The sequence below is a fragment of the Lynx canadensis genome, chromosome C2, assembly GCF_007474595.2.
Source record: "Lynx canadensis isolate LIC74 chromosome C2, mLynCan4.pri.v2, whole genome shotgun sequence".
Classification (NCBI taxonomy): Eukaryota; Metazoa; Chordata; class Mammalia; order Carnivora; family Felidae; genus Lynx; species Lynx canadensis.
Genome location: NC_044311.2, coordinates 98,592,114 through 98,612,372, shown reverse-complemented (window position 1 = coordinate 98,612,372; position 20,259 = coordinate 98,592,114). Strand labels below are relative to the sequence as shown.

The 20,259-nt window shown below is 39.4% G+C and overlaps 1 protein-coding gene across 5 annotated transcripts in view; it reads right to left on the bottom strand.

Moving 5' to 3' along the window:
* Nucleotides 1–20,259, bottom strand: part of CCDC191 (coiled-coil domain containing 191) — a 90,058-nt gene that overhangs the window by 43,126 nt on the left and 26,673 nt on the right. For 4 of the 5 annotated variants that reach the window (XM_030328836.1, XM_030328831.1, XM_030328833.1 and 1 more), the window contains 2 exons: nt 12,316–12,506; nt 260–524 (listed from right to left, as the gene is read on the bottom strand). In XM_030328836.1, coding sequence (XP_030184696.1) covers nt 260–524; nt 12,316–12,506 — 456 coding nt within the window. The remainder of the gene's footprint in view (nt 1–259; nt 525–12,315; nt 12,507–20,259) is intronic. The other variant, XM_030328832.1, reaches the window with a different exon arrangement.

Here is a 20,259-nt window from a genome sequence, read left to right as displayed (position 1 = left end):
AAATTCCCTCTCTATATTATGTCCCTACCGAGTCTCAACTATACCAAAGTTTATATGTGATATATAAAAACAAGATTCAGCTCAAGAAAATAAACACTGACTGAAAGGTAACCTTTGTGTACTATAAACAGCTCTCATCTTTTAGATAGCCCAGTCAAGGCAATCTGACAGTGGCTAATATATCCTAGGCTATACAAGTGCAGAGCTCAGATGCCAGTGTTTAATAAGTAGAAGGCCAAGCAAAGGAAAAACATTGTACCTCTCCATTTCTTACAGGTGCATCCACCATGGCTGCTGCTTCCTCAAGTAGACTGATGCCAGGTGACCCATTTGCACTGAGTTTCCCTAGTGATGCTGCCATCAGCAGCTCATTCATTCTCTTCCTGGTTTCCTTCTTAGTTTGCGCCAGCTCTCTCTTTAGGATCTCTGCACGATGCCAATGCTGCCATTCTGTAAAGTGGTGTCGGAGAACTTGTTTCCGGTTATATTCAGTGGCCAGTTGTTGTTTTCTAAGCAACAAAGTTCTTCCGTTAAAAAAAAGAAGCCATTTATCGCTTGTTAGTTGATAATATAAATGAGACAAGTCTAAAGGAGTCCCAGAAATACTCCATCTTACCTCCAGCTTATCCTTTTATTTAAGCTAAAATGGAATCACTTTATCAAATTCCCTGGTGCAAAAGGTCTGCTAGTAGAGGGCATTAGTACCTTAAGACATTACCTCAGAAGAAGGAATTCTATCATGTCACAAAGACATACTACATTTTCTAAATTACCATAAAATAGTAAAAGGGAGCAAAGAGAACAGGCATATAAAGAACTACATTTATTTTTTTTAAGTTTACTTACTTTGAGAGAGACAGAGAGACCACACGTGCAAGTGAGTGGGAGAGGGGCAGAGAGAGAGAGGGAGAGAGAGAGGATCCCAAGCAGGCTCTGTGCTGTGAGCGTGAGCCTGACTCGGTGCTTGAACTCATGAACCGTTAGATCATGACCTCAACCGAAATCAAGAGTTGAACGCTTAACTGACTGGGCTGCCCAGGAGCCCCTAAATAACTACTTTTAAAAAGATGAATGCATGAGGGAGATTTCAGCCATGCTTGCAAATGAAGACAGGTTTGGGAGAAAGGGAATGGAATAAGATTTAACAAGTGAACTGTCAATAACAAATTAAGTATAAGACTTACAAAAGTCAGTATGAAACCAGGAGGGTGGATCTTAGGAAAGAACTTGATCAGACACAGGATCTCTAAAGAGAAGGATTCATTTACCAAATGCTTAAACTGAATGAATGAAACACTGCCTTGCTAAACACTAGACAAGTGTGAAAGACGTGTCAGAGATAAGGCACTTGCCCTCATGGAACTCATTCAGAGTCTAGTAATGAGTCTGGTTAATTCTCTTTGTAAGGAAGACCTTTTTTTGATTCCCAGATACTTCATGACATTAGGAGACATCACTGAGTGGAGTTGGGTAATGCTTGCTACACTCCCTTCCCAAAGGGGATCTCCATTAAGAGACATTTTTCTAACAGCCATTTGAGAATTCAAGCATGGAGGTCTCTGAGCACTATAAGTGGATAATTACTGTCCCTGAATAAGTAAGCTATAGAGTTTGGAACTTATTATATTGCATCAGGGGTCAGTTTTGAGGTTTAAAATCTATTATCTATACACCTACTTGATTTTATCTTGTAAAAGTGACTCGAATATGTTCTCTAGAATACAATTTGTATACCCATTTCTGTTGAACATCCATAATGCTTAACACTCCTCAAAGACTCTTTGGGGTTACATAAAAAAAAAATCATAAAGTTCTTAAGTCACTGAGTCAGGAGAACATTTCTAGAGTTGTTAAATGTTTAAGTGACTTTTAAATCTTTTTTGACTGGCACCTACAGTAAGAAAAATGTTACACCGTGGCTCAACATACAAGTTTATAGGTATATGTGTATGTTTGAAACAAAAACATATCTAAATGAAACAAAAGTTTCACCAAACAATATTTACCCTTACTACCAGAGGTGCATTCTGACATTTCTGATGCATTCCATTTCTTTAAAAAACAGCTCATCTTGAGTCTGATTTCAGGTCCCATTAATGGGTTAAAACCCTTAGTTTGAAAAAGACTATTCTAGTATTATAGAATTTAACCTATGTCAGAGGCATTGGATGAAACAACCAATTAGTGAGAGTAGAGTCCACTGAAATAATGAAATTCAGGATAAACACTAACAACAACTCTGCCAATAGTGGACTTCATTGTATTTAATTGCTTCCTTCTACTGTATTAATGTAGGTACTCAATATTTGATTAACAGACTGATGTTTTTGTGATAAAAGTACAATATAGGTGGTAATATAAACATTTATACATGGAGTTTAATTTGATGGAAATAAATTATCTAGTATGAGACAGAATAACCTTGAAATAAAAATTTTAGAGGAAATAGGGATAATAAATCAGGTAGCAATGCAGGTAAGAAAAAGCTCCCAAAATACCAATGTTTAAATAGTGAAAGAAATAGAAAGCCTATAGCACTTTTCTTAAGTAAGTGAAAATCATAAATTTCCACTGGATAGAAGATGTATATTGCTCTGTCTGATTAATGTGAAATTCAATTTACATCAATCTGCTCAGGAAGGGGGGGAGTGTGAAATTTATCTGATGTGTTAATTTCATGTCTTTACAGCATAAACAGCAAAAAGTGATCTAGGATTCTGTCATGGAAGAAGTTATTTGGACACTATAAAGAGGGAAAGAGAAAAATATTTCTGCAAGTATAACAAAAAGACTAACAGTAAGAAAATGGGTAAAAATTTCGTGTTCACCATAGTGCTTACAAGCCACTCTATAATGACTATGTAGGGGATTTCAAAGTGTGTTTAAAATATCTACATTTGAGGGTTGTGATGGAAGAGTAGACATGAAGAAGGCAGGGATCCAGAGACAATGCTAGTTTTACTCCCGTTCCTCTGCAGTTCACCTCAGCAGAGTGACAATAGTCCAAATAAGCTAATTTCTATACTTTTTAAAAGATTAACACTAAAAACATAAATATTTCTGGAAGTGAAAAATCACTTATGTCTTAAAACCTCAATCCAATGCAATACTTAGGTATGTTAACCAAAAGAAATGGTTTCAGACACAGTTGCCAATTAATCATAAAATGAAGGACAGAGTTCCCTTTGGAAAACATCCTGTCCCAATATGCTTCCCAGGTGAAATATGGGAATTTCTGGTACGAGTATATAAATTGAGCATCATACTTACATAACTGCATGCACAGAAAGGCTAAAGACCATATATAATGGAAAAACTCCATTTTCCTTCCCATGTAGGGAAAAATCCAGTTTTTCCCCACTGTTTGTCACCTGTGTGTCTTTTTTACCTTTTCAGAGAATACCTCACTTCTGGCACTCTAGTCACCAAATGTGTGGAGGTTTTTACCCACACCAACAAGCAATTCTTGTACACCCAGCAGGGTATCCAAGAACTCAACTCAGTTCTGACACCTCTACCTGAAGACAGTGTCAGATCCCACAGTTTAAGGGCTCGGTCCCATAAGTATCTTCCCCCATTCCTCCTACCACCTTCAGATGCCAGTCACAAGACCAGGTTATCTATCACCTGTGTTTCTGATCAATTGACTATAGACTGTAAGTTCCAACCACCCCTTCCTTGGGTTTGATTAATTTGCTAGAGTAGCTCACAGAACTTGGAGAAACATTTATGTTTACCAGTTAATTAAAGGATATATGATGAAGGATACCAATGAACAGCCAGATGAAGAGATATATAGGGTGAGGTCTGGGAGGGTCCTAAGCACAAGAGCTTCTGTCCCCGTGTATTTGGGGTGTCAATGTGGATGTGTTCACCTGCCCAGAAGTTCCCTGAACCCTGTATTTTTGAGATTTTATGGAAGCTTCATGTCACTATGATTGATATTAAATCCATTTTAGCCTTTCTTCTTTTTCAAGAGAATGGGGGGGATACAGAAGATAAACTTGTAGAGAATAATGAAGCAGTAAAAAAGAGGGAAACTAATGCAAAGGAGCACATTATAAGAATTAGAGAACTCAGTGACTTATTACAAAGGAATAACATCTGAATCATAGGAGTCCAAGGAGATGAAGAGACAGAAAAAGGGGTAGAAGGTTTTTATGTGAGCAAATTATAGCGGAAACCTTTCCTCATTTGTGGAAAGACACAGACATCAAAATCCAAGAAACACAGAGAACTCCCATTAGATTCAACAAAACTGACAATCAAGGCATATCATAGTCAAATTCACAAAATACTCAGGCAAGGAAAGAATCATGAAAGCAGCAAGGGAAAAAAGTCTTAACCTATAAAGGAAGACAGATCAGGTTCGCAGCAGACCTATCCATAGAATTGGCAGGCCAGAAAGGAGTGGCAGGATATATTCAATGTGCTGAATCAGAAAAATATGTGGCCAAGAATTTTTTATCTGGCAAGGCTGTCATTCAAAATAGAAGGAGAGATAAAGAGTTTCCCAGACAACAAAAACTAAAGGAGTTCATGACCGCTAAACCAGCCCTGCAAGAAATTTTAAGGGGGACTCTCTGAGGGGAGAAAAAAATGACACAAAACAAAAAAAGACCCAAAGCATCAAAGACTAGAAAGGACCAGAGAATACCACCAGAAACTCCAACTCTTACAGACAACACAGTAGCAATAAAACCTATCTTTCAGTACTCATTTTAGACATAAAGACACCTTCAGGTTGAAAGTAAGGGGATGGAGGACCATCTATCATGCTAATGGTCACCAAAAGAAAGCTCGAGTAGCCATACCTATATCAGACAATCTAGATTTTAAAATAAAGACCGTAACAAGAGATGAAGAAGGGCATTATATCATAATTAAGGGGTACGTCCACCAAGACCTAACAATTATAAACATTTATGCCCTCAACGTGGAAACACGCAAATATATAAATCAATTAATCATGAACATAAAGAAACTCATTGATAATAATACCATAATAGTAGGGGACTTCAACACCCCACTTACAGCAATGGACATATCATCTAAGCAGAAAATCAACAAAGAAACAACAGCTTTGAATGACACACTGGACCAGATGGATTTAACAGATATATTCAGAACATTTCATCCTAAAGCAGTGGAATATACATTCTTCTCCAGTGCACATGGAACATTCTCCAGAATAGATCACATACTGGGACACAAATCAGCCCTCAACAAGTACAAAAAGATCGAGATCATACCATGCATATTTTCAGACCACAACGCTATGAAACTTGTAATCAACCACAAGAAAAAAATTTGGAAAGACAACAAATTATTGGAGACTAAAGACCATCCTACTAAAGAATGAATGGGTTAACCAAGACAGTCTCTTCAGCAAACTGAAGGTGTTGGGAAAACTGGACAGTGCCATGTAGAAGAATGTAGAAGAATGAACCTAGACCACTTTCTTACACCAGACAAAGAAATAAACTCAAAATGGATGTAAGACCTAAATGTAAGACAGAAAGCCATCAAAATCCTAGAGGAGAAAGCAGACAAAAACCTCTTTGACCTCAGCCAGAACAACTTCTTACTCAATATATCTCCAGAGGCAAGAGAAACAAATGCAAAAATGAACTATTGGGACCACATCAAGATAAAAAGCTTCTGCACAGCGAAGGAAACAATTAGCAAAACTAAAAGGCAACCAACAGAAAGGGAGAAGATATTTGCAGTATCTTCTAATATCAGATAAGGGGTTAGTATTTAAAATCTATAAAGAACTTACCAAACTCAGCACCCAAAAAACAAAAAAAAAAAAAGTGAAGAAATGGGTAAAAGACATGAATAGACACTTGCAAAGAACACATCCAGATGCCTAATAAACACATGAAAAGATGTTCAATATCACTCATCATCAGGGAAATACAAATCAAAACCACAATGAGATACCACTCCACACCTGTCAGAATGGCTAACATTAACAACTCAGGCAACAACAAATGTTGGCAAGGATGAGGAGAAAGAGGAAACCTTTTACACTGCAGGTGGGAATGCGAACTGGTGCAGCCACTCTGGAGAACAGTATGGAGGTCCCTCAAAAAGTTAAAAATAGAACTATGCTATGACCCAGCAATTGCACTACTAGGTATTTATCCAAAGGATACAGGTATGCTGTTTTGAAGGGGACATGCACCCCAATGTTTACAGCAGTGCTATCGACAACAGCCAAAGTATGGAAAGAGCCCAAATGTCCATCAACAGATGAATGGATAAAGAAGATATGGTGTGTGTGTGTGTATGTGTGCATACACACACACACATACACACACAAAATGGAATATTACTCAGCAATCGAAAAGAATGAAATCTTGCCATTCGCAACTATGTGGATGGAACTACAAGGTATTATGGTAAGTGAAACTAGTCAGAGAAAGACAAATATCACATGACTTCATTCATATGTGGAATTTAAGATACAAAACAGATGAACATAAGAGAAGGGAAGCAAAAATAATATAAAAACAGGGATGAGAACAAAAGATAAGAGTCTCTTAAATACAGAGAACAAACTGAGGGTTGTTGGAGGGGTTTGGGGTGGGAGGATGGGCTAAACAGGTGAGGAGCATTAAGGAGGACACATGTTGGGGTGAGCACTAGGTGTTATATGTAGGGGATGAATCACTGGATTCTACTCCTGAAATCATTATTGCACTATATGCTAACTAACTTGGATGTAAATGAAAAATATAAAAAAATAAATTAATAATAAAAAAATAAGAGAAAAATAAGACACAAAACAGAGAGGGAGGAAAACCATAAGAGATGCTGAAATACAGAGAACAAACTGAGGGTTGCTGGAGGGGACGTGGGTGAGGGGTTGGGCCAAATGGGTGATGGGCATTAAGGAGGGCACTTGTTGGGATGAGCGCTGGGTATTATATATACGTAATGAATCACTGGGTTCTACTCCTGAAACCAATACTACACTGTATGTTAACTAACTTGAATTTAAATAAATAAATTGTAAAAATAAAATAAAATAAAATTTAAGTTTAAAAAAGAAAATAAACTATTAGGGTTTAAATAAGAGTTTAAATATGAACCATGCTGTTTCTTATTTTTTTTTAATTTTTTAACATTTTCATTTATTTTTGAGAGAGAGAGAGAGAGAGAGACAGAGCATGAGTGGGGGAGGGGCAGAGAGCGAGGGAGAACCTGAAGCAGGCTCCAGGCTCTGAGCTGTCAGCACAGAGCCCGTCACAAAGCTCAGACTCACAAACTTAAGATCATGACCTGAGCTGAAGTCGATGTTTAACCAACTGAGCCACCTAGGTGCCCCTGAACCATGCTGTTTATAACAACACCTGAATTGATACTTAGTGATCAGTGCATGAACTAGAACCTGTAAGTCAGGAGAACACTAACTGAATAGATAGGGGTGACTAGATAAGTACCTGGAAGCTTCTAAGCCTCAGATTCCTCCTAAAAAATGGTATCACCCCAAAAAAAAAAAAAAAAGGCTTTACATTGCTTGTTCTACAGGAGTTTTTTAAAAAGATCTAATTCACACACACACACACACACACACACACACACACACCCCTAAACATAGAGAACAAATTCTCATGGAAGATAACACTGTCTCAGGGCAAAACTACTAGATATCTAAAAAGTGTCTTGGATTTTTTAAAAGGATATGAAAAATGATAAATAAATAAGCACACACTAGTGATCTGAGTCCTGAAATCTGACGCATGAAAACAGCAGCGGTGCAAGCAGTCGCATTTGGGATGAATAGGAGCAGGAATGAACGAGCTAATGCATTCAGTAATGCACCAGGTAGCCCACAGGGAAAAAGAAGATAACACAATTCTGTCTGAAAGGGTTTTAAAGTGAGCCAGGCAGTGCAAATCTGGGCCCCCTGCCTCTATGACAGACATATGAGGAGCCTGACCAGCTTCAGAAGCCACGCAATTTCTGGCCTCTTGCCTTCAGACCAGGTGAGCATGGAGGGAAGGGCATCAAACATGATTCACAGAGGGGCGCTGTAAGTGACTGCCCAAAAGAATGCTCAAATGAGGTGTGGGAAAATGGGGACCTGACAGTCTATTTTCAACCCAGCCTCCCCTCTTCTAGGCTAGCATGTGGGCTCACCCCAGCTATGTGCTGATTTACCAGTTTTTCCCCAAACTGAAAAACGCCCTCTTCTACTTCGCCACATTCTGTCTCTCAGAAGGTGGGGCCCATGAATTCCTATTTTTAAAAAGCTCCTCAGGGGATTATAACGCACGATAGCCAAGTCCATGTCACTCTCGAGTATTTATCTTATGCTGCCTTCTGTTGCAATTATTTTTAGTAGTTGGGTGCCATGTTTAACTTCACTTAAATGGAAAACTCCTAGAAGGCAAGTGTTTAACACTTTTTTCAAGTCCCTCCTCCCTGTACTTAGGAGAGAGCCTAGTACCCAGTAAATGTCAATAAAGCTGGTTGGCTGAAAGAATAAATTCTATCAAACAGAATGAAAGAACAAGTGAACAAATGAACACCATAGTTTGAGGGATGTCAAAGAGCCAGTTTTCCCACTGGCCTGCCACACAGTACCCTCAAATCCCCAACACTTACATATTGGGCACTGTTTCCAGACCATGCCTGTTAAAGTATACACAGTTTCCTGAGAGGGATAACATCAACTGAGGATTACAGTAAAAGAGCATGAGGGGCTTGAGGGACAAAGGGAAGAGATAAAAGCATATTTCAGGAAAGGCCCAGAACTCTGGTACAAGAGAGGGCAGGACTGCAAGTAATGTAGAGGTTAATGAGAGGAAAACAGAGGTGCTTCTCAGGAAAGAACTGAGAAATCAGGGGCTCAAAAAGGGCTGGTGGAAGACGTCGAAAACCCCGCTCCTTCCTAATTTTGTCTAGGGCTCGCCACAAATTTAAGAGAGGAAGGGAGAGAGGAGCAATGGAAGAAATGAAGTCAGCTTTTAAAAGTGAACATGCTGAGCAAAGTAAAAATACAGTTCAAATTCCAACACCACCACATCAAAGGGTCTAACTAAGCATGTGCACCAGGGTTTTATTGTATTACCTAAGCAAGTAAATTCTCAGGTTTGGGAATATTTGTTAAGGTCGAGATTATATTATAATATTGTATTGAAATTTTATAACACCGTTACCATAACTACTTTTTTTTTTAATTTTTTTTTTCAACGTTTATTTATTTTTGGGACAGAGAGAGACAGAGCATGAACGGGGGAGGGGCAGAGAGAGAGGGAGACACAGAATCGGAAACAGGCTCCAGGCTCTGAGCCATCAGCCCAGAGCCCAACGTGGGGCTCGAACTCACGGACCGCGAGATCGTGACCTGGCTGAAGTCGGACGCTTAACCGACTGCGCCACCCAGGCGCCCCTACCATAACTACTTTTAAAAGAAAAGAGACAGACAAAAATAGGAGAAAGAACAAAAGAAAATTAAAGAAAGGAAAATGGGGAGGACGGAAGGACGGAAGGATGGAAGGAAGGAAGGAAGCCAGGAAAGCTAGGCCTTGCATGGGGGAACTGGCCGGTGAGGGAAATCTCAGGTGTCAGAAACAAGTGCGGATGCAAGAGCTGGAGGATGAAGACACAGCTGACATCTGAGTAACGGGCATAGCAAATAATTTCCATGTCCAGGTGGATGGGCCACAGAACCACCTGTGCTTTGCCAATCTGGTAGGTGTTTAGTTTCTATGGTTAGTAACCCATTATATCCCTTGAGCTCATTATTTAGGGGAAAAAAATACTTGAAAACACTGTCAAGTTAAATTGCAAAAGAGGAAGCAAATAAACTCCTCATTGACTCACTTATTATTCAGCAAATGTGTATTTGGTGTCTACTGAGATACTAGGAGAAACTCTGATGAACACAGAAAAGAACCCAGCTCTCCAGACACCCTCAATCCCACTAATGTTTCTTGGTTTCTGCTTATAGTAGCTAACTTAGAGCTTTTCCCCACTTTTAATATCCCATCCTTCTTTCTAGAACAAAGAAAAACATGCAGACAGCCAGGGATTTGGGAAAGCAGCACAAAGGATGGTTTGTATCTAGTAGCTTCTTACTACCAATATGTTTCCAGCATGTCTTGTCATTTGTTAATTACTGCTTTATTTTTCATCTGCAGCCATCTAAAGTAAATTGCCACACAAATGAAAAATACAGCTGTCTTGGGGAACCACCACCTAGATGTTATATAACATTTAGTACAGAAGCAGTGTGGTACAGGAAAGAGCATTTGGATCAGAAGCAAAGAGACCAGAGTCTAGTCCTAGACTAGCTACTCTCACCCTTTGGACCTTGAGAGAGTCGTTTACTCTCTCTAGGCCTTACTTTTAACATATGTAAAATGACAGGCAGGATCAGATGATCCTTGAGGTGGCTTTCTGCTCTACATTTTTTTGCTCTAAAGTTCTGTAGTAAAAAAATTATTACAAGTTAAGTATTTTCTAACTCTGGCACTTAAAAAAAATGTAGTACCCATTCTGAATGTTTAAAAATAGACACCTGAAAATAATTCACAGATACGAGACGTTCTAAGATCTTAAAAAAAAAATTGGCACATAATGCTATTATGAAATCCCCATTTAGTGATTTCATATTTAAGCAGTTTAATTGCAATGAAATCTCAAGTTCTTCATATTTTTCTTCTACAAGTTTCTTCTGGTATGTAAATTTCACAGCCATGTTTAACTTCAACACTCAGTTTCCACTCCCTTCATACCATCATTCATGTCACTTCCCTTTTACAGCACCTCCAGTTTCTCTCCTTTACCCAGCATATCTTGCTAGCTATTCCTTTTTCAGTAAGCTATCATCCCAATTCCTTATATGAATCGCTAGGTCCTAAGAACTTAGAAATGAATTATGGGAAAGAGTTTTCTAAGCTGACCTTTTTTTTTCCCCCTAGCATACTGTAAAGAAAGGGAAATTGACTAAGTCATCCCTCTGCTTAAAAACTATCAAGACTTCACCTTTATTTACCAAAGAATTCCTAAACTCCTTGTCTTGGCATTCAAGGCCTTTCACAAATTGATGAACTTGAGAAGCCACATGCTTGATGATCTCTGGCCAACCTGAATGGCTACACCAAGTGCCATCACCTCATCTCCCCATCCCCACCTAGGAATATCCTATTTATGGTACAAAGTCCGGCTCAAGACCCACCTTCCTGATCAAGCCCTTCCTGGCACTCTGTAGGAGCCTGCTCAGTCAGTGTGACACTTCTGCTAAGTTCTCAGTGGCAGAGGGGCTGATTTATGCACTTGATGGTTTATGATGCTGCTCAGCCCCTGTCCTGCTTCTAGATCTTGTCTTCCCCATAAAAGGGCTTCAGACTCCTGTGTATCCACCCCAGGGCCTGATGCTGTCACACAGCTGCACAACTCCAGGGGGCAGCATTTCCTTCTACATAACAATGGTTTCACACACAATTCATTCAAGTTTTCACCCTGAATAAGAGTTGCTGGTAAGAGAAGTGATTACACATAAGCACATAAACTGCCCCTGTCCCCAAACAAACAAATGGTTCCTTCTATACCCATGATTTTGGTTCAAGGATGCAGAGCTAAACTTGGAAATGAATAGAAGAAATGTATATAATTTTAAGATGACGGAACAAAGGACGTTTTATTTGAAGACAAATTCTGTGTCATTCACAAGCATAAGAGGGAGCTGATATAAAGGTGTCAAAAACCTCTAAATAAGGTGTGGTACAGAAGACAGAGGAGTGGGGGGAATCACCTTGGCAGATGGATGTTCCCTGTGTTCCTAATTAACATTCAGCGTGCAGACAGGTATTTCCATCAGTGAGAATTACTGGCATATAAACCAAATTCTGTCTTCTGAATTGGCAAAATGGTCCAAGGTGCAATGCTACGACATCCAGAGGGCAAGGAAAAAACATAGTACTTGTTTTCTTCAAAAGGAGAGCATGTGCATCAGTATATTTTAATGAAATCTTTGCTTATACTTTTCAGTTAAAATGTTTTTTTTTTCTTTTTCTTTTTCTTAAGCAGGCTTCATGCCCAGCGCGAACTTATGACCCTGAGATTAAGACCTGGGCTGAGATCAAGAGTCAGATGCTTAACTGACTGAGCCACCCAGGTGCCCCTCAGTTAAAATTTTCTAGTTTGGGATGTAATATAGAAAAACAGTGATTACCACATTTTATAATGGATGAGATGATTCTAGTGAACATAATTTTTAGATTATTTTGGGATTCTTCAGGAGGAAAAATGTCCTATAATACACCAGAAGGATTTTCATGGTACAGATAATAGTACCTGTTTTCTTCCCTAAGGTAATTTTCCATGGCTTGAGTCTCCCGTGCCAACTTCTGGGATCTTGTGTAGTCTCTCCAGGCCCGCAGGACTTTCAGTTGAAACTTCCAGTCAGACAGGGTCCCAGCTTTTCCCAGCTTGATCCTATGATCAAGGATCAGCTTGTGCCAGGCAGAGAAATACCGTTTTTGACACTGCAATGGAAACATGTGGAAAATCATCACTGATTGGCTCTAGTGTTTGTAATATCTAATACTGAGAGCTGTCACCTCAGGTATCCCCCTCATACTTTTTCTAACAAATCTAGCAACTGTCGTCTTGATGGAAGGAGAACCAAGTATAACTATTCAAGTCATGCAGCTGAGGCTCGTGGCTTAAACTATAGTACTTAATTCTCATTCTCAGGCACCAGTCCTTTGGGAAGCTGGAGTAGCAGTCATATCTAAGATCCCAGTTAAGGGACTTGTTTGAAAAGCTTGAAACACCTGCTTCTAGGAGGATGGCCAACTTGTCTTGGAGCCTAAAATACCAACTGATTCAGACGCCTGGGTGGCTCAGTGGGTTAAACATTTGACTCTTGATTTCAGCTCAGGTCATGATCTCACAGTTCATGGATTCGAGCCCTACATCGGGCTCTGTGCCGGCAGTGCAGAGCCTGTTTGGGATTTTCTCTCTCCCTCTCTCTCTGTGCCCTCCTCCCCAATAAATAAATAAAATAAACTTAATAAAATAAAGTACCAACCAATTAGTTAATTTCTGTTACTAACACCTGCTGATATCCTACACAAAGGAATACAGAAGATCCCGTGAGGATGGAATGGGGGTCTCTGGTGTCTGGAAACAGGATAGCTAAAACAGCTTCAGCTGGGCTACCATGACCATGGGAGAGCTTTGGTGAGCAGGTCTAGAGAGACTAGATGCTCAGGACGCTTGTGATCTTCCACTCCATGCATCTGACAACAAGTAAGACAAGTTCCACTGACCCTAAAGATATCCCCAGAGAAGTACTTTACTCTCTGGTTTGAGAAAATCTCTGAGATCTAGTCATTGCCTTCATCTTCCACCTTCACAGTAAACTTAATGTTCCCACCACATCACGTAACTTTCAGCTCTTGGCCTTATATCAACCACACTGCTTAACACCTTCCTACGTTCATACTAATTTCTTGGTCCTCCATTTCTGCCCCCTCTTTACCTGACTACTTAGGACTCACTTCTCCCTGGAAGTTCTCCTATCACCAACTACTTTCTGCAAATCTCAGTGCCCTTCCACTGTGTTCTCAGCAACCTCTGCTTCTTCTATCAAAACTCTCATTACACTGTATTATAATCACCTGTTCACTGGTTTCTACTAGACTGTGAGCCTCCAGAAGGAAGGGAGTGGGTCCCATGAATGGAAATGGAAAATCCGTGTTGGTAGCAATAAAACACAAAGTAACTTCATAGAAAGTGACTTTGTGGGAAGTATAGGGAATGCCTAATGACCAGCTTCAAGCACTTGTTAGCTCTACCAGGATCATCTGTACTTACTGCTTCTGTCTGTGTACCAATACTTATCTTTCACTATTTCAACATTTAGTAAGCAACCACCACTGCGTTTAAATTTGGGAACTCTGAACAAAGTTAAGATATAATTTCTCCTTTTGAGAGATTATAGGGAGAGAGGATATATAAATTGAAAGATTGATAACATTAGGAAGGAAGCATATGTTGGAATTCTTACAAATAGACCATTTGTCCAGGAATAACAAGAATTCAGTTATATTTCCATTTAGACAAACTACAAAATCTTCCCTATTGTTATTTATCAGGAGAAACCATGGCAAACTTTAAAAAGCCCTTGTTCCCTTTCCATTATGTCACATGAGGGAATACTGTGCAGACGTTTACCTTAGATGCCATGGAAGGAAGGGAAGGAGGGAGGAAAAGAGGGAAGAAGGGAAAAGAGAGGGAGAGAGGAAGGGACATTTGCTGAATACAGGATATGCCTGCAGTCATAAAAAAGAAAAGACACATAGCTACCCAGTTGAGGGGATATACTTTTTGCATTATTTGCCCATCTAACCCACAAAATAGACCATGGAAAAAAAATATATTGTTAACTTGTGTGTCATTGTCAAAAGAAAATACCAGATTCATTTAAGATATTCCTCCTGAACGATCTGATGAAATATTCTGTGTGTAGCTATCTCTAATTTTAACTCCTGGAATGTTTCTAATGATGAAATAGTATAAACATAATCCACCTGGACAATAATAACACTATTAATAGTGTCCTTCTTGGATTTCTATATTCCTTGTCTACAAAGTTCAAAGCATTGCTGTAAGCACAATTATTACATGCACTGTTTTATTAATTTGTAGACCATCATTACCAAATGGAGAGACTGCAGATATTATGATTTACTTTACAAAGCTAAACTTCAAGTAGAGAAGGGTTAATCACTAAATTCACAGAGTGAAAAGCTAGTGGCAAACCTAAGGTTAACACTGAAATATTCTGGCATCCTGATGACCCAATCTATATTAGGCAAAAAGTCTTCTTTTTAAAAATGAAGGGCAAATTTTTTGCTGCTTTTATACTGAAAGAGAAAAAACTCAATATATACCTTACTATGGTAGAAGAGCACTGCTGGAACATATGTGAATTTAAAAGGGCAAAATTTGTGTTAATAAATGCTATTGTCATTATATGTCTTTAAAATAGTTAAGATTATCGCTTCTCGGCCGTTTGGCTAAGATCAAGTGGAAATAGTTAAGATTAGACTTTAAGGGCAAAATGATCAGTTTTAATGATCTATGATTCAGTTTCACTACATAAAAGTTAGTAACAGCAAAGTGACAGACTCACAGCAACTGCTTTCTTTTCTTTTTTTTAATACATTTTATTTTAGAGAGAGAGAGAGCATGAGAAGGGGAGAGTGGCAGAGGGAGAGACAGAATCTTAAGCAGTCTCCACACTCAGAGCAGAACCCAATGCAGGGCTTGATCCCACAACTCTGGGATCATGACCTGAGTAGAAATCAAGAATTGGAAACTCACCCAGCTGAGCCACCCAGGAGCCCTCATAGCAACTGCTTTCTCAAAATTCACTTGTGATTGGTCTTTCCTGACTACTCAAAAGAGCAATCTCATTAAAGTAAAAAAAAATAAATAAAAGTGTGAATCAAAAATAGCCACTTAGTTATTCTTGATTCATGGCAAACATTATTTCGGCAAATAGGATTCCCATAAATGTACTTGGAGGAAAGTATTTGGGAAAGGAAAATACTCTCAGTCCTGTCTTCTCTGGAAGATGCTAGCACTCTGCTTTTATTTAGAAGTGATGAGAAGTGGCATACTTCCATAGTCATGATCTATTTATTCTCTCTAGTACCTCTCCCCCCAGCTGAGTCCCTGCTGTTCCCGGGCCTGCTTCTCCTCTTCAGTGCCACTACAATAGTGCTCTATCCTTTTGCTCTTTGAAACAAGAACTATTATTGAAAGTCACAACTGTGTTGGAAGAGGAATACATTCTGTTTAATACATATTATTCAATAAATTTGGTTTCAGAATTTAATGGGGTTTTTTTTTTTTTTTTTGATATTTATTTATTTTTGAGACAGAGAGAGAGAGACAGAGCATGAGCAGGGGAGGGGCAGAGAGACAGAAGGAGACGTAGAATCCAAAGCAGGCTCCAGGCTCTGAGCTGTCAGCACAGAGCCCAATGCGGGGCTCGAACCCATGAACCGTGAGATCATGACCTGAGCCGAAGTCCGACGCTTAACCGACTGAGCTACCCAGGCGCCCCTCAGAATTTAATGTTTTAACTCATCAGACAACTATTCTGACCTCCCTCCATTTCTTACCTAGTTCCTTTATTTCTGTACCATGTTTTGTTTCTGATAGATTTTCAACTACGGTCATATATTCTTTTTACTAACTTGCACCTCTTTTTAACATAGTTGTGGTGAGAGTTAAGGCTTCGTACAGGTAAGTAAAATACAGAAAATCACTGTGGGAAAGACTGTTCCTAAATACATATCTATAATAATTTATAAAATAAAATACTACACAAAGTGAAATTGAGTAAGTTTTTAAGGGAAATGCTTCTCATCCTCTCAAAATCTTCCATAAGACATCCTCTGATCGTTAAGGACTCCACTCAAAAGGAGAAATGACAGCTCGCCCTGCTAAATTTATTACCTACACTGGAGTTGCCCTCATTTTGTTGGCAAGAAAAGCTCTTCCCTGACGTGTAATCACACTGCTGTCGTGGGGAATGATTGGCATCAGGTGGAACAGCAATTTGCTATCTAATCTTCGTTGTAATTCTGACCCTGTCACTAGAGACGCTTGTTCTGATTAATGAAGTGGGGAACTCATCAAAATTCCTCAGCTATTTCCCTCTTGTCAGAAATCTCTGTGATAATTGCATCAAAATTCTCAGTCATGGAAAAATAAACAATGCATTGTAAAGAGGACAAAAATGTCAACAAGTTTACAGTTTATTTCTGAACAGAACTGAACAGAACTAACTGTGGCGCAACTAGTGCTGGGGGGGAGCTGACCAAGGCTCCGATGTTAGCAATAAAGCCACAGGCTCTGTGGGGCCCCAGGTGACCCCTTGCTGCTCCCTGGCCAAGAGGAACAGGCACTCTATAGCTACAACAGGAGGCAATCCTCAACTATTTTCCTTTTGGGGACCAATAGAGCTAGGCTAAAGGCCCCATAGAACCTATGCAATCCTGGGGGGTGGGGAAAGGAAGATCCTTATTCAGGCAAAAATGCATGCCCCTGGGAAGGAGTACCCTGTGACGCACCCTATTCCTGATTTTCATCATTACGCCCCAAAGAAAAGAGAGGAAGTCATTGTGTCCCCTACCCCAACATTAAATACTCCTATAATTAATTACATTAGGGAAAATACATTCAGTTCCCTGCCCACAGCACTGAGACCTGGACAACGCCTGGTTCCACGGAGAAGCCCAAAGGCTTAAACTTGGACAACTACCACTGTGCAAAACCGCTGTGCAAAATGTTAACACTGGTTACAGACAAAAAGCTACTTTTGTTATATCCTGGAAGGTGTGATGCTCTTTTAACTTCTGTACTTAGCTTTTTTCTCCTTCCTTTTTTAAACTTAAAAAAAAAATCCCACACACAAAAATACCCCTTATTACAGAAATTTAACAAACATACCCAAAAATAGAAGAATAAACCCCTCATTCAGCTTCAAAAATTATCAACATTTTGCTAATCTTGTTGTATGTCTCCTCCATTTTTTTTTCCCCTGGAGTATTTAAAAATAAATTCTATACATCAGACATTAAATCACATCACACATATATGTGTCACTGTGTATTTGCCAACATTAGGGCATTTTGTAAATTCTTAATTCTGCTAAGCAATAATGTTGCTTTAATTATCTAATTCTGCTTCTCTTCAGAAATAGTACAATTTCAGAAAGAAGTTGCTTAGTCTTACCATATAGTAAATTCTTTTTTTTTTTTAAGTTTATTTATTTATTTTGAGAGAGAGAGAGAGAGAGAGAGTGCGAGCAGGGGAGGGGCAGAGAGAGAGAGAGGGAGAGAGAGAATCCCAAGCAGGTTCCACACCTGTCAGCACAGAGCCAGATGTGGGGCTCATACTCATGAACCACGATCATGACCTGAGCTGAAATCAAGAGTTGGATGCCTAACCGACTGAACCACCTAGGCATCCTCATACAGTAAATTGTTAACCAACAAATATCCCCGGATCTTTTAAAGAATGATCATGATATAGCCTATAACCTGACTATTCATTAGGATAAGGCTCCTTCCTCAATGTAGCTTAGACCGGTTTTCAGGGCCTCCTGTCTTAGGGAGGGCAGACCCACTGCTTCCCATCACTTCTCTCTTTTCCTCTCTCTTCCTCTTCCAAATTTCTTCCCTCCTACCAATCCCCACTCCCTGTGCATTCTCCCACCTCAGCCACACACCCTCAAACTATGTCGAGAGTACAGCTCATCTCAGAATATATTAGACAAATGTTAGGTTCACCTCCAGGGTAGTCTGACAGTAAGACAATGATATAATGTCATTTGTTTCTACCAATATGGTTCTCAAGATCCTTATATATATTCACCCAAAATGTCTAGCATTTAGGGGAAATGATAGTCAACTCATAAAATTTTATAGAATGGGCCCCATTTATGCCAAAAGCTCTTATTTTTTCTTAAAGCAGAATTTAATCAGAACTTTTTTCAAAAGACAAACAATTACATATACATGAATTGGAACCTCTGGATCAAACAGCTTCATGGCATTTTGAAAAGCAAAACCCCAGCACGATACTTTGGTAACCTGGCTCTCACTGTCCCTTCTGTGAGAATGGGAAACCCTAGTTACTCAGAGGATGAGGGTAAGGAAGAGCAGAACAACAAAATAAACAACCTCCTTACTAATACCGATCAAATTTTACTTGGATATTTTCCAGAGTTCGCTACATGAAGTAAAACATAATAATGTTTCAAACCCCTCCTAAAATGATACCACACATGGTCTTTACCAATAGCTTAGAGCCAATGTCCTTCATGTGTGTGCCTGACATTTCTTTCCCTACAGTTTTATTTGCAAAAAGGCTTTTCCTTCATTTCCTTCCCCAAACACAGACAACATTGCTGAGAGGATGGTTGCTATGTTTCAGCTCAGAAATGGCTTTACCTCAGTGGCGTGTAGGCAGTCCCGAGGTAACTAAGATCTCTAGGGATGAATCGTGCTATATAAATGAGGTACTTAACTACTGTTTTCATCATCTTGTTAGAAAAATCTAGGCTTCTTTTCCATATATCCCCATGTTCCCTTGGTTTCGTTTGGGGTGGCCTTTTGGAAGGCGCTATGCCATAAGCATAACATTAACAATGATTTCCTGGGGGTCACTATTATCTTACTCTCTAACAGAAAAACCCAACCAAATAAGCAAACCAAAACCCTCCCCCACAGAGTTAAGATTTCAGTTAGTATTAACCCATGTTTCATTGTTCTCTTCAACTTTCCCAAGTCTTGTTTCATAGACTTTATCTTATTAACAAGACATAAAATGTATTTCAAGATAGGGCAAGAATTCAGAAGGCCATTTTCCAAATAGTATGAGTTTCATAGTTAATCCCTTGTTGTTTCTGCTAATTAGCAATGACATGTGGATTGCTGAATCTCCCTAAGAGATTTCACTGCAACATCAAAGAGAAACTAGGAGAGAAAATGGAAGTAGAGAGTTTCTATGCAAAAACAGGTTTTTAATAAAACAAAGAGAGCTGGCAATGAAGTATGTGGGAAAGATGCATGCATAGTGCTGCACCTGAGCTTTTGTTTGGATAAGAGGGCCCGCTCAGTTTCTCTCAGAAAGTCTCCTATTAAATAACTTGGCCCAAATGTGATGTTAAGAGATTGTTTAGGGGGGAACAAATAGAATCCAGAGTCAAAGCACAAAGAATTACAAGAATTAAAGGAGATTGAACTAGAACAACTCCTAGAAACAGATTCTTTCCAGTCTTCCTGTAAATACTCTGTATAGCTGGCTGTTGGGTTTGTGCCAGTGAACCATTTTGAGGGTGCTGACAAGTTTCCTGCTATCTAGTCACTCTCTGCAAGCCAGCTAGGCATTTTCCCCCTTTTTATCCTGTGATCATATTTAGGCTGCTGAGTGTTTTAAGTTTCATTTCCCAAGGGCAGCTTTAGGCTCCTTTAGAACCAGGGTAGGAATGTGGACTAGGGCCAAGGTAATGAGCTACTCCATGGCATTTACCAGAGGCCTATCCTGTCTCCAGCCAAGTCTATGTAAAAGCCGGAGGAGTCTGGTAGGTGGATTCTCTCCATGTCTCAGTTATACTCATATACACTGGAGAAATCAGAATTACAGGTTCACTGACAATATTACAAATGAACAACATAATCACACTGAAGGGAAGGGAGAGGGGAAGGGGAA